The 15,105-nt window shown below is 32.9% G+C and overlaps 1 protein-coding gene across 1 annotated transcript in view; it reads left to right on the top strand.

Annotated features, from left to right (window-relative positions):
• Positions 1 to 9: 9 nt before the first annotated feature.
• Positions 10 to 15,105, top strand: part of rbl1 (retinoblastoma-like 1 (p107)) — a gene marked incomplete in the record, with an annotated part of 26,365 nt that continues 11,269 nt past the window's right edge. The window contains 12 exon segments of the mRNA NM_001130610.1: positions 10 to 263; positions 3,279 to 3,412; positions 3,661 to 3,861; positions 3,952 to 4,016; positions 6,030 to 6,158; positions 6,418 to 6,563; positions 8,351 to 8,415; positions 8,506 to 8,692; positions 10,815 to 10,981; positions 11,343 to 11,455; positions 11,542 to 11,645; positions 11,873 to 12,010. Of these exon segments, the coding sequence (NP_001124082.1) occupies positions 105 to 263; positions 3,279 to 3,412; positions 3,661 to 3,861; positions 3,952 to 4,016; positions 6,030 to 6,158; positions 6,418 to 6,563; positions 8,351 to 8,415; positions 8,506 to 8,692; positions 10,815 to 10,981; positions 11,343 to 11,455; positions 11,542 to 11,645; positions 11,873 to 12,010 (1,608 nt within the window).

The raw sequence follows: 15,105 nt of genomic DNA, 5'->3' as shown, positions 1-15,105 counted from the left end.
ATTGTGGGATAGCATCAGGAGGTCAGCGGCGCCCCGGGTAAACTCCGTGTTTAGCCCGAACACCTTTTTTTGGGACATTTAACGGATTTTAACAGATTCCAGCTATGCGTGGGGATGAAACGGATACAGAGTCCGTCAGATCAGCCGATGGCTCGATCCGGAGTAATTTCGAGGCGCTTTGTCAGGAGCTCAATATGGACGAAGAGACGGCAGCTGAAGCGCTTCAGAACTTCAGATCCATCTGGAACACTTACACACTGGAGGTTTGCCTTTAAATCACTTTTACACGACAAACTAATGACAGGAGCAGATTATCTTTTTTGTTGTAATTCTGAAATGATCAAAATAATCAGTAATGTTGTCTAAATAAGAGGTTCCATTTAATGTTATTGCGAAATTTTCTGAAGTAACTGCTAACGTTATATGAATGTTCAGTGTCGGTATACAGTTATAACATTTATATAATGTTTGTAAACTGTGTATTCAAGAATGCAATGGTGTACTTACCACAATAAGTTACATATTTTAAAAAATCCGACTTAGTTGGTGTGCCAACTTATAAACCCAAATACAGTGTAAAAATGCTGGGTTCAACACAAATCCGTCATGTTGTCCCAACTCAAATCGATTTAGAGCGTGATTGTTTTTACAAATATAAGTGGATTCTACGTAAAACACTTATGTTGTCTCAAAACATCTTAAGAATTGTGTTGTTTGGGCTGATTTTAAGTAAGTAGTTTGAACAAGCTGCAAAAGTAAGTTTTTGAGTGTATTCATTATAATAATAGCCGGGTCATATGTTACATTAGGAAACAATACATATGTTGTTGCGCTTCTAATATGATTGAGACTTCCCCTTGTGTTTGTGTCATGTGACATAGTTGGGAACTCTACTTTAAAGGGAAAGAATGCAGTTGTTCTGTCAATTTCGTATCGAGGTCAGAGAGACCTGGATAAATTCAGAGAGAAGGTATATGTTAACATTATATTGAAACATCTGTTTATATTTTCCAAAACAGCTAACCACAGAGTTATGGGATCAAAAAATATCAATCTGTCAACATTTTTTCTATTTGAAATGAGGAAAATAAACATGCGTGATGGATATGACAAAAAAGTCTTCGAGTTTACAGTATACAACATACTTTGTAGAAATTCTGTGAATTAAACAGAATGAATTAAATATATGATAAGGAAAAGCTTTGTTATTGATGTGATGTCTCTCTGTTATGGATGTGACGGATGTAAAAATTGCAACTTGTGTGACTTTGGTAAATCAAATATAATTGTTTGAAAACATTGACAGAGACATTTTTGAGTATTTTTAAGCACCGTAAAATAGAAACCTATACAAAAAAACGAAGAAATGATTTTGCTATTATGGCGAACACACATTTTTTTTCATGTAAAGGTTGACATTTGCATGTAATTGCTAATATGATAACGTTATATAAATGTCACAGTAATAACTATAAAATATAATGTTACCATATTAACTAAACATTTTTTTTAAATGATGTTTTCAAGAAAACAATGGTATACCTACCAAGGTACTTATTTTAAAATATCTGATTCTATTGGTGTGCCTTTTTACAAGCACAGAACAGTGCAAAAATGTTGGGTTTTACACAATCTGAACTATCTCGAACACATTCCTTCATGTTGTCCCAACTCAAATCGATTAAGTTAACTTAATTCTTTTTACAAATTTAGATGGGTTCAATGTAACACATTTAGGTTGCCCCAAAACACACACACACACACACACACACACACACACACACACACACACACACACACGTATGTATATATATATATATATATATATATATATATATATATATATATATATATATATATATATATATATGAGCAATTCCATGCAAATAACCTTGCCATGAAAAGAGTTATGTATTCGCTCAAACAGCAAAACCGTTTCTGCGTTTATTGTGTAGGCTTGTATTTTACATTGCTTTAAAATTCTCAAATGCCTCTGTCAATGTTTTTTAAAAAGTTATATTGGATTTACAAAAGACACACAAGTGGCAATTTCACATCTGTCACATCCATAACAGAGAGGTGTCACATCCAATCAAGTCAATTCTTTTTGTTCTACAGACAGCCGACTCTTATCTTTTTGATTAGGATTATTTCTTTTGGGTTGTGTAGTTTAATCCACAGAATTTCTACAAAGCATGATGTTTACTGTAAACTCACAGACTTTTTTCATCACATCCATAACGCATATTTATTTCCCTAATTCAAAATAGAAAAAAATATTTACATATTGATCTTTTTCTGATCCCATAACTCTGTGGTCAGTTGTTCTGATAAGTATTACCAGATGATTCAATATAATGTTAACATATACTTCCTCTCTGAATTTATGTTTTAAGATTTTACTACAAATGTCACATCCATAATGCTGGAATTGCTACTATGTATATATTGTTGTGTTTCATATATGATTAAGATGTGTCACATGACAAACACAAGGGGGGGAAAGAGGAAGTCATTTACTTTAAAGGGTATGCTGGGAAAGAATCCATAGATTTTCTATCGATTTCTTACCGATGTCCATGTATGATTAATAGATTTTGATATTTTCTGGATTAAAGATACAAGTGGTGTTTGGTTCATTAAAGCTTAATTAAAGCATGTTTTATATTGTTTTTTATTAAACTACCCGAGATGTGATGAAATGTTAATTGAGACCGTTATATGTATTAAAGTAATAAAGTAAATAATGCATTCTTTTTGCTGCAAATATTGTTTGATATAGTGAGGCAAAGAAGTTCAAAACTTGAATACATTCATTTTATTCATAGGTGTAATTTGTTTAAAATCAGATGCTATGTGGACTTGTTTATTGATACTGTGCACTTAGTGTTATTGATATAGTTACATTTACATTGTTTTTAGTAGCAGCATACTTGCATAAAATACATATAAATATTAGTAAATATAAATATCATTTTCCGAAAAAATAAATCACATTAAAGTAATTTAATTACTAACGCAACTTTATTCAAGTAAATGTTCATCTTGAAATATTAATAATAACAGTATAACGTTTGTTTTCATTTTACTTAAAAAAAAAACTGCACAACACATAAACCTTAAGGTGAACAGTTGTAATCAGATGTATAACATGATCAATCACGTGATTTTTGCAACACATTTTGTTTCTTCAGTTTTTTGATCATGTTGGATATTTAGAGGCCACCGATGTATTCTGCTGCATGTCTTGATCTGTAGGCTGTGTTTGGTTTTCTCAGGGTGATGTCATGCACTGGCTGGCCTGCTCTCTGTACGCTGCCTGTAGGAAGAGCTCCATCCCTACAGTGGGACGGGGTGTGATGGAGGGCAACTGTGTTTCCCTTACAAGGATCTTGCGCTCTGCAAAACTCAGGTAAGGGTCTCAAAGTCTGTTTACAGTTTAAACCTGGTGTTAATGCATTTTCTTTGTCTACTTGTGAGCCGATCAACAATGGTTAATGTCAGGTGTAAACGGGACCAAAGAAATATTATGCCTGTAGGATGAACATCATTTACTGTCATTTAATTTTATTGCGCACTTTTAAATTTAAGATTTATTTAATTTCAGAAAAATCAATGAGCATTTATATTAATCTGAATGTTTTGTTGTCTTTCCTCTAGTTTGATCCAGTTCTTCAGCAAGATGAAGAAATGGTCAGACATGGCGAATCTCTGTCAGGACTTTCGCAGCCGCATAGGTCGACTAGAGCGCAATTTTGAAGTGTCGACAGTGATTTTTCGCAAATTTGAGCCGATATTTCTGGACATGTTTCAGAATCCTCAGAGTGAACCTCCTCGCATGCCTAGAAGTCGCAAACACCGGTAAATCCGCCTGCATTTTCTTTTCTTTTTATGCTTTTGACCGAAAAAGGAAATTTAAAGAAACAAATATGCTTCTTTTTTTTTTTGTAGACGTCTTCCATGCCACATCAGTGATGTCTTCAAGTTCTGTTGGACCCTCTTTGTTTATACAAAAGGTAATTAAAAAATCAGTCTCTACAAAAGCTATTAATGAGCACTTCTATTTAACCAGTTAAACGTCATCGACTTTTGCTTTAAGATTTAAAGGGCTAGCATTGCACCAGATCCCCGTAAGTGGTTTCGTTTGAAAGTGTAGAATCTATATTTTATGCACATATGCATTACTTTGGTTTTTATTCTACTGTACAAAAGTTATTTACACTTAAATACACAGTATTTTGGATACCCGAGCTGGGTATTTTACATTGGTTCATTTTCATATTTTTTATATGACACATGTACAAGCTATAGCTCAAATGAAAGCTCTTGCCGGTGCTCATATGGTTCTAGCATTCTTTTTACTGAATTATATTCACATATCAAACAGTTGTTGAATAAATCGTGTTGTTTCCATGGCGCAGAAGTGAAAACAATACATTTATGATCACTAAGCAGCCCCAGATAGCACAGACAGCTGTCATCTCTTACCTTATCCTGTGCTCTTCAGGGTCATTCTCCTCTGTTTTTGAGGTGATGTGCATACATCTGATGTGGTCCAAACACAGCGAATTATGTTTGATCAAACAAAAGAATAGTGAAATATGAAAATAATGATCAATCCCTGTGGCTTGTATAGCACCTCTCATCAGTTGGAATAAAATAACTTTTGCATAGATTATGGTGGAGACATTTTTCTTTTTCCCTATGATTACAGACATGTGCAGGAACCACCAAAATTAATTACAACACGCTAGACCACACAGAACCTAAAAGGTACAATTTCAAATTTGAGTTTATTAAAAAAAATACAAAAAGCACCTTTTTTAGTTGTTTATTATAACACAGACAACATATACAGATATTTTAAAAACTTTCAATAGTGTTTTATGAAAATTCAAAGTTTTTTTTTTTTTAAATGATACCAAATTTTTGCATTTACACCTCTGCATGTGGATTTGGAAAGCTTTTAAATTTGGGTAGGCAAAATCCAGGCGGAAATTCCAAAATAACAGTTTAACTGGTTAAAAGTCCATAAAAAAACATCCATAATAAAAAGTGCCCACTAAATAAAGGCCTTCTGTAACAAACCAATGCATTTATAAAGTAAAATATCTGTCCTACAAATCAACTCAATTTGAGGTTTATTGTTATTCTGTTACATGTTTGAACATACAGTGGGATAAAGTTGTGTATCGCAGGACCACGGTGAATAAGCATAATCATAAATATAGACATAACACTGGAAGTAAGAGCAATATTAAGTCTACGTAACTAACACACCGGAGCGGTACTCTAACTGTACATATATTATGAATACTTAGACTATACACACAACCTAAGACTGACTATACAAGTACTTTTGCGTAAGACGGAATACTGTTGTGCAAGATACTGTTCATACGGGGTATTTTAATGTTGAGAAAATCAAGTAGTGAAACTTGATTGTGTGGTACATTCACAAGTAAACATTGTTTTCCTTATTAAGACCTTCTAAGATTAAGTAAAGTGTAATATGCATATAGAGAGAAGAGTGTTTCCACAAGTGGTTTGTCAAGCACACTTTAGAAATGCACAATGTTTTTCAAGAGGTATGGAGGGATTGTAAGAAAGTGAATGAAAGTGAGTCATGTCTTTGCAGCAGATGGCATATAACATACACGTAACACTATGAATCCAGCAAAAAAAATCTGTCAGGTGAAATTAAATTCAGCTAAATACTCTTAAATGTCTTCTGTTTTAAAAAAACATAAAAATATGGAAAAGAAATAGTGATTTGAAACTGATCTTGTAGTAATTAGATTTTTGCAATAACTGTATTTGAATCAAGACTTTTATGGGTGAATTTTCATTTAACAAATGCAGTTATACACCTTAACAATTATTACAATTTAGTCTTATTTATTCTATACTTTTATTGCTAGTATATGAATACTATTTGTAGATATATGTCTAATTTTGACTGCTTTTGCTAAAAATCTCTGACTTATAGTTCCAGCTGATCTCATGACATGAATTCTGCTTTATTTCAGGTAATTTCCACATGATCGGAGATGATTTGGTCAACTCCTATCACCTCCTCCTCTGCTGTCTGGACCTGGTGTTTTGCAACGCTCTCATGTGCTCCAACAGGAAAGATCTCATCAATCAGAATTTCAGAGGTAAAGGTCACCTTTTATTCATCTCAGAAAATATGTTTGCTTGACTGATTGAGAAGACAGACAAAATTACAAGTGAATCCATTGATTGCATTAAATATATTTAAGTGTTTTAAAGCATGCCTGTGCTGTTTTGATTTACACTCTTCAGCGATTCTGAATTTAGTGTCTTTCCCTCACCGTAATATTGCATTGTGTTTGCTTTGTGTCTGAAAAAACAGGTAAACACTTCACTGAACATCTGTTTTTCACCTTTCTGTAGGCCTGCCGAAAGACACAGAAAACCTGAAAGAGATGCCCTGTGTCATAGACAAGTTGTGTGAACTGCATGATGGGTTGGTGGTGGAGGCCAAAGGCATAAAGGAGCACTACTTCAAGCCCTACATAAAGACCCTGTTTGAGAAAAGAGTGAGGAATATATACACACTTTTACACCCAAAACAAGAACAGCACAATTCCATATATGACTGCATGCTTTGTAGAAAAAAAAATAATTTAATTACAGTTTTTCTTTTCAAAATGACGATTTGCGATTACTTCCGTTTCATAAAAGAGCTACAGTTTAATGTGGTGGTTTTAGCAGAGCCACAGAAATACTAAACATAATAATTAAAATAACTACAGTATCCTAAATTAAATAAATTATATATAAAATTTTAAACTTTAAAGAATTTAAACAATGTAAACAATTGTACATCATTAAAACACTGGTGATAACTAGGGCAAGACAGAATTTGTTGATGTTTTTTGGCATAATATAAATTATATATATATATATTTCATTTTCAAAGTCCTTTTATTCCTTTTATACAGCGGAATGAACTGCCAACTTATCCGGCATATGTTTTACGCAGCGGATGCCCTTCCAACTGCAACCCATTACTGGGAAACATCCATACACACATACTCTGCGGACAATTTTTTGCTTGCCCAATTTACCTATAGCGCATGTCTTTGGACTGTGGTGGAAACCGGAGCACCCGGAGGAAACCTACGCGAACAAGGGGAGAACATGCAAACTCCACACAGAAACGCCAGCAGACCTAGCTGAGACTCAGCAACCTTCTTTCTGTGAGGTGGTCATAATACCCATTGCGCCATCGTGCAGCCCATATATATATATATATATATATAAATATATATATATTTTTTTATATATATATATAATTAACTGAATTATAAATGCGCGGTAAGAGTCGTGCACGTAATATATTCAGATATCATAGCTGATCTGTGATAAATGCCGTTGAGGAAAGTCACTCTACAGACACACTCATGTCAGGGCTAACAAGTATCCCTTTAATAGCGATAGAGGAAAGGAAATTTATGTAAGGTCATCATTGCAAAGATAAAATAAATCAGTTATTGGAAATGAGTTATTAAAACTTTTTTGTTTTAAAATGTTTTGAAAAAAATCTCTCCAAAATTTGGTGAACAATAAATGGGGACTAAAATTTCAGGGGGCTAATAATTCTAATTTCAGCTATATATATATATATATATATATATATATATATATATATATATATATATATATATATATATATATATATACCTTTTAACATTTATTTAATGTTTACAATGCAAATCCAATATGATCCACTTATTTGGTAAACAGAAAATCTCTCATATTCTCATATAGTATACTAAATACATAAAATATAACTTTACAAACTGTTTTGTAACTAAATTATATGAACATTTTCATGTTAGTCAGTAATATTAATGAAATGTATGTTTATTTAGTTTTTAAACTTAATTTACATACATTTACACTATGAATTGACTGAATGATGGGCTAAAAAATCTGCGGAAATCTGCAGATTTCTGCGTGTGCAGATTTCGTGTGGACCTAGCGATAACCTACATTACTGTGGACAACCTATATAACAATGACAGCAAAGGTTTTTGCCTTTTAAACTGCAAAGAACATGAATTCTAAACCAAAGGGTCAACAAGAAAAGCTGCACATCTAGATTATGTTACTTTTTTACATTGTTCAGGGTAATGTGCTTACCAACTGTCAGAACTGTCAAAAATTTTATGTTTCTTATTTATTAGTGCATTGAAATAAACACTGCTTTTGGGATTTGAAATTTTTACTTTTTTATATAGTCATTTCGGTTTAGAAATGTCTAATTGTGCAGGCCTAATTCTACATTTATAGCTTTTGTTTTACCTCCTTATATTCCCAGATGTTAAAAGGTGATGTTGAAACTCTGACTGAATTACTGGACACTCCAAATTTCCAAGATAACAAGTAAGCACATTGAATTTCTGAATACATTGCTTTTCCATGCAAAACATGGTATGCAATTAAATGCTTTTGAAAACATTTGTGTCTTTTCAGTAAAGCCATAAATCGTGATTATGAGGAGTTTGTCTTGACTGTGGGGGATTTTGATGAGCGAGTGTTTTTGGGGGCTGATGCAGACGAGGAGATCGGCACACCGCGCAAATCCACCACTGAAGCTCCTTCAGGTCATCTCTCTGCCCGCATGCAGGTGGAGAACAACCTTCAGCAGCACTTTGAGAAGGTATGAAGGAAAGTAGTTAGATTAACAGTGACTGTAATTACAGTATTTATTAGGGGTGTGATGAGATGCTTACTTCAGGAGACAAGACACAAGATTTGGTTCACGAAAACAAAACAAGGTTTTGGCAGTGTTTTAAAGAAATCTTGTATGATAAAATTTATGAATGGAAAATAGTCTTTTATTCAACTGAAAAAAAATCACAAAATGCAAAACCATATAGGTGCTTTTTTAAATCAACTTGTAATGAATGTTATTTTAATGACTTCTGTGCAGTAAAGGACATGCCAACACTGCAAAATATGTTGCTAATATTTGAATGGAAAGTAGTCTTTTTATGCATAATTGGAAATATTAATAAATATTTGAAAACGCAATGGAAAATATAAAAAAAAAACGTCACAAAATGCAAAACTATTTAGGTGCTTTTTAAAGGTGCTGTATGTAAGTTTTTGACTTTTCTAAAGCATAAAAATACCATAATATGTTTGCAGGTATTTAAGAAACATGCTAAGTGAACATAATTGTTTATCTGAAAAACAATGAAGTCAGATATTCTACTTTAAAATTGTGAGTTACGTGCAGGATTGTCTGTCTTTGTTTTGTTCATTTATCCCGCCCAATGCCAGTTTAGCCAATTATATTTCAGCACCCTGGGTTGCTTTAGCAGAAAACCATGTTTTTTATTCATTCATTCATTCAATCTGGAAGCCTCTCAAAGTGTGTGTTTGTGACTGAAATGAGGCCTCCGGTGGACAGTAGCAGGCTCAGCAATGAGACGCAGATTCAGTATTTCACATAAGGTGGTTATTAATCAGAAAATAATATAAATATTACAAACGTTAACATTAGATGAGCAGATTATGATATAATAAGCTGGCTCGCTTCTGTTGGTGTCATCAATTTGGCAGCCTGTACTTGCGTTTTTGAAACAGGCATGCAATACCTAGTTCAACCACTGGGTGTCAAACATACTGCATCTTAAAAAAAAAGAAGCAATGAATGATATTTTATACCCATGACAAGCTTAGAACTACTGGATGCAATTATAAATTAAGTAGTGATAGGAGAGGGTTGTTTTAAAGTAACTTGATACCACATGAATGAAAAGATAACTTCTTTTCCCAGACAGTATAAAGCTGTGTTCGCTGATGATGCGACAAGCCTCTAGGAGTTCCCTGATTGTGTGTGTGCATGAGCACAGAGATGCGTGTGTCTGGTCCTTTACTGACTCAGTAGATGGAGGGAATTAATGTTAAAGTTCATTTAAAGTTAGAGAATTTAAAGTTAGAGTTAAACAGCTGTGTATGCATGGCTTATTCTGTCGCAAAATGCGGCTAAAAGTCCTACACGATGGTAAGAGTTTAATCAAGGTGTTGACGTGTCTGTACTGCACAGCAGTAATGTGACTGAAATAGGAATACTTTACGGCTTAACATGTCAGCTGTAGCCTCTGCTCAGACAGCAACCTTCGGTGAAAAAAAAAAGGTTACGTCACACTCGCCCAAGCAAATGAGCGACACGCAACATCGAGGCAGCCCTGGTTGCCAGGTGTGTGCAAAGCACTTGAATTGTGAATTGTGGTTCAAACCTGCCTCTAATCTTCAATGCTAATTTTACCCTCACGCTCCATCATAACATAACAACTCACGAGATAACTTTACACCTCTACGAGAAATCTCATCGTGATTTAATCTCGTGATACCATGTGATATGGGACCTCATTACACCCCTATATACACCTAAATATATATATATATATATATATATATATATATATATATATATATATATATATATATATATATATATATATATATATATATATATGTATATATATATATATGTATATATATATGTATATATATATATATATATATATATATATATATATATATATATATATATATATATATATATATATATATATATATATATATATATATATATATGTATATATATATATATATATATATGTGTGTGTGTGTGTGTGTGTGTGTGTGTGTGTGTGTATATATATATATATATATATATATATATATATATATATATATATATATATATATATATATATATATATATATATATATATATATATTTGCATCTTCTTCCTGTTTGTGTGCAGACCCGTTCCCTTGCTCCCTCTACTCCTCTAACGGGTCGACGGTATTTAAAGGAGAAGGAAGTGCTGGTCACGCCTGTTTCTTCAGCCACCCAAAGTGTGAGTCGACTGCAAAGCATGGTGTCTGGTCTCCGAAACGCACCGAGCGACGCTCTGCTCCAGATATTTAAGTAAGTGTCTGCTAAAACCAAAACATGCACTAATAGTTTTAGATTTGGTTTTCTGTGATTTCTTTTTGTAGTTGTTTTTGTGTCAGATGTGGACGCAAATGTGTATTATGACACAGGAGACTGTGAATTATGAGGACATTGCTGATGTTTACATTTTTCAAAAGGCTTAGAAATCATGCAGAATGAGCTTTTTCAGAAAGTAAAACTGCACAATTTTTTGTAACGCGTGGGGTTGGGGAAGTGCCATCTCAAATACAGTTTGTACAGTATAAAAACAATAGAAACCTATGGAATATCCCCACAATTCACAATAACAAACCTATACGTCTATTTAACCATTCTTCATTTTCTGTTCAAATAGTTCCTGTTCTCGAAACCCCACTGAATCCATTCTGAATCGAGTGAAAACCTTGGGGGAAAAGTTCAAACAGGCCTACACTAATCCCACAGATGACCTGCCGGGAGCACATATGGGTCAGATTTACTGCCGTCTAAAATGATTGATCATTATGAAAACATTATGTGTGATCATGTAAATAAGTGCAGGCTCTTGTGTGTAGACTTTGCAGAGAAACGTCTGAAGCTGGCCGAGATCTTGTACTTTAAGATCCTGGAGAATGTAATGACTCAAGAGATGAAGAGATTACAAGGCAAGGACTGGGCAGTAAGTCACATTATTAATATTATATTTGATATATGCTTGATGCATGTGATAAATGTGTTGGGAAATGTAGCTTTTCCACTTTTTTTTTTTTTTTTTTTTTTTAATCAAAGAGGAATCGGTTATGAGGAATAACATGTCTTGCAGTAATGTCTTATTTTAAAGCTCTCGCTGTCTGCTTTGGTGCAAGATTGTAAGCTCTTCCTGTCTCACGTCTTGTTCTCAATCAGGTTCTGTTGGAGCAGGAGGTGCTCCATTGCTCTCTTTTGGCCTGCTGTCTGGAGGTGGTGCTGTTCTCATACAGCTCGCAAAGAACTTTCCCCTGGATACTGGAAATCTTTCAGATCCCACCTTTCTACTTTTACAAGGTACAGAACAGTGTCAGTATGGAGGATTAAACCTGCAAAAACAATACATAAATCCTCAAATTCCTGCATGCATAAATATATAAAGAATTAAAAGTGCGGGCAGATAAATAATTAAATAAATTGCACTTTTGTTAGGGGAATAAGAAAATGCTAAACTGAGTTGATCCTCCCTCCTTCAAATGTGTATTCCTTTTAGAACGTAGTTCCACGTTCACTTTTCCTGAGCTCAACATGCTAATGAGAGTGTATTATCAATCTTCAGAAGGTGGGCTTTATGCCATTATGATTGATTGTTGAAAAAAATCTTGTTCACCTTTTTTTTTTTTTTGTCGCTGATGATGATATATAGACACTGTCTCATAAGCTTGTTGAGCTGAGGAAAAGTAAATGCGGAAACAACGTCCAAAAATGAATACACATTTAAAAGGGGAGAAAACTTTGTTTATTTTTTTTTCTTAAATTTATCTGCCCACACTATTAATTATTTCTATACTTATCAGAATCAGAATTGGTTTTATTGAAACGTGTGCTTACACACACAAGGAAATTGTTTTGGCTACAGAGGCTTCATGTGTATGCAAAGTGACAAGTTTTTTATTTATGCAGGAATTATTATTATATATATATATATATATATATATATATATATATATATATATATATATATATATATATATATATTAGGGATGTGCGGAGCAGCCGGTATTTGTATTTGTTGAGGGGGAAAAGTATTTGTATTTGTATTTGTATTCGAGTAAAATTCAAAATGGCGCAGAAATATATATTTTTCTATTACACTTCTAATTTACGTTATAGTGAAAGTATTGTTTAATTATACCCATTATATAAATTATAGATATGCAATATTGGCTGTTGTTTTTGAACATGTGATAAGAAATGTCATTGAAAAGAAAATAACATAGAAGCCATTATCTCATCCATGGTTAAACCAACAACTAATAAAATACCATTGTGAATATTATGAACCCCACCACCAACGTTCTTGTTTAAGGACACTGAATAGACAGAATAAAAACAAATAATACTTCAAAAAACTGTTCTTCTTCTGAAAGGACTTTTTTCCAATGGACAGAATTCCAAAAATAAGCTAAATAAATCTAAATAAAACCCTGCCTGGGAGATCTGGCAGAACAAAAGTATTCTATATAATACTAAAAGATGCAGCCTTGCTATTATCATCTGCCTGCCACAAAAAAGACACAAAGTTTGTTTGTTTGTTTATTTAGAGATATCTGCAAATATTTTTCAATGGAAGTCAATGGAGGAATATGACTAGTCAGTCATAATATATTTGCAGATATTTCCAATCTGAATTATAATTATGACAAGTCAAAATATAATTAGAGATATCTCTAAATATATTTATGGATAGTCTCAACAAGGTTTAAATGCTAAAACGGCTTGCCATACGCACAGTGGCACAGTGGAGATTTCTCTAGTTATATCGTTTCAGTCGTTTGTTATGCAGTGACATGCAGTCAAATATTTCGCCAAACAGTCCTTAGGGATGCGGTGACACGCAGTCAGATATTTTACCGGACAGATCCGCCACTTTTGGCGCGCATAAACAATCATAAAGCTCTCGTGCTGCAGGAATGAGGAGGTCTGCTGAAGGCGCACAGCTGACGTGCAGAGAGAGGTTTGCGTCTTTAATAAGCTACGGCAGTTTGCGATCACTGAACAGTAAGAATGATTAATAAATCCATATGAAACAGTCCCTTAACAGTCACGTCTCGCTTTCAGTTTCGGGCTTTGGCGCGTTTTGCACTGAGCGTCTCTCTCTCTCTCTCTCTCTCTCTCTCTCTCTCTCTCTCTCTCTCTCTCTCTCTCTCTCTCTCTCTCTCTCTCTCTCTCTCTCTCTCTCTTTCTCACTCACTCACGCGGGCATGCACTGTGGTCTCATGAGGAAACGCTGCTTTTTGATATAGTGTTTTTCTTGCTCCCGAATACAAATAATTTTTCAAGTATTTGTTCGAATCAAGTATTCGTAAAAACGCTATTCGTGCCTTTCCGAATACCGTATTCGGGTTCGGCTCCACCCTTAATATATATATATATATATATATATATATATATATATATATATATATATATATATATATATATATATATATATATATATATAAAATCGATGTCAATATTTAATGACCGAAGGTCTTTGTCAGTATCGATAAAAAAAAAAAATTGGTAGGTAGTTTCGTATGAAGCGATATAGTTTTATTAAATGCAGCTGCTGAGCGAGCGCCATGCTGTATGTATTTAAATAATGATGGCTGGTTCCTTTACTTAAAAGCTCAAATTTGATTATCATTATTTGTGTTGTTGACAGAGTTTGAGGTTTACTGTATTATTATTCACAGCTTAAAGTTTGCTTTGATCGTTCAGCGTTTACACTTTACCATTGCACACACTTTGTAACATTTTATTTATTAAGATTAAGAGTCTCCTTAACACGTTTATTTTATTATAAAGAGATCAGATATTTTGTTTAAATAATTTAGTTTTTGTCTATCAAAACTATTTGCCTCAGTAATGTTGGTAAAATAAAATAAAGTGATTTAAATAAATTAAAAAATCCTAATATTCCTAAATAGACTGTAAAACATATTCAGTAATTATCAAAATCGAATGATATGAAATGTGATATCGTGATTTAATTTTTTTTGTTGCAATATTGTCCAACTATATATATATATATATATATATATATATATATATATATATATATATATATATATATATAATTATAATAATATTATTATTTTATTTATTTGATTATTTATCTTCGTATTTATTTGTGGATTTTTTATTTATTTATTTGATAATTTTTTACTTATTTGCGTATTTATTTGATTATTTGCATATTTATTTATTTGTTTATTTGTGAAATGTGTGGATTTATTTATTTGCACAATTATTTTTATTTATTGTCACCTGCATATTTTAGTACATTGTAGTGTTTTTTTTTTTTTTTTTTTTTTATAATAGCTTTGGTTGTTGTTAGTGCACTATTGCATCTCGTTGCAGTAGATATAGATGTGTCTCTAGAATAAAGATCACAATCTGTTTAGTGC

This window comes from Danio rerio, chromosome 6 (assembly GCF_052040795.2).
Source record: "Danio rerio strain M-AB ecotype USA chromosome 6, GRCz13ab, whole genome shotgun sequence".
In the NCBI taxonomy this organism is placed as follows: Eukaryota; Metazoa; Chordata; class Actinopteri; order Cypriniformes; family Danionidae; genus Danio; species Danio rerio.
Note: the sequence above shows the minus strand (reverse complement) of the source record. Positions and strands in the feature narration are given on the sequence as shown.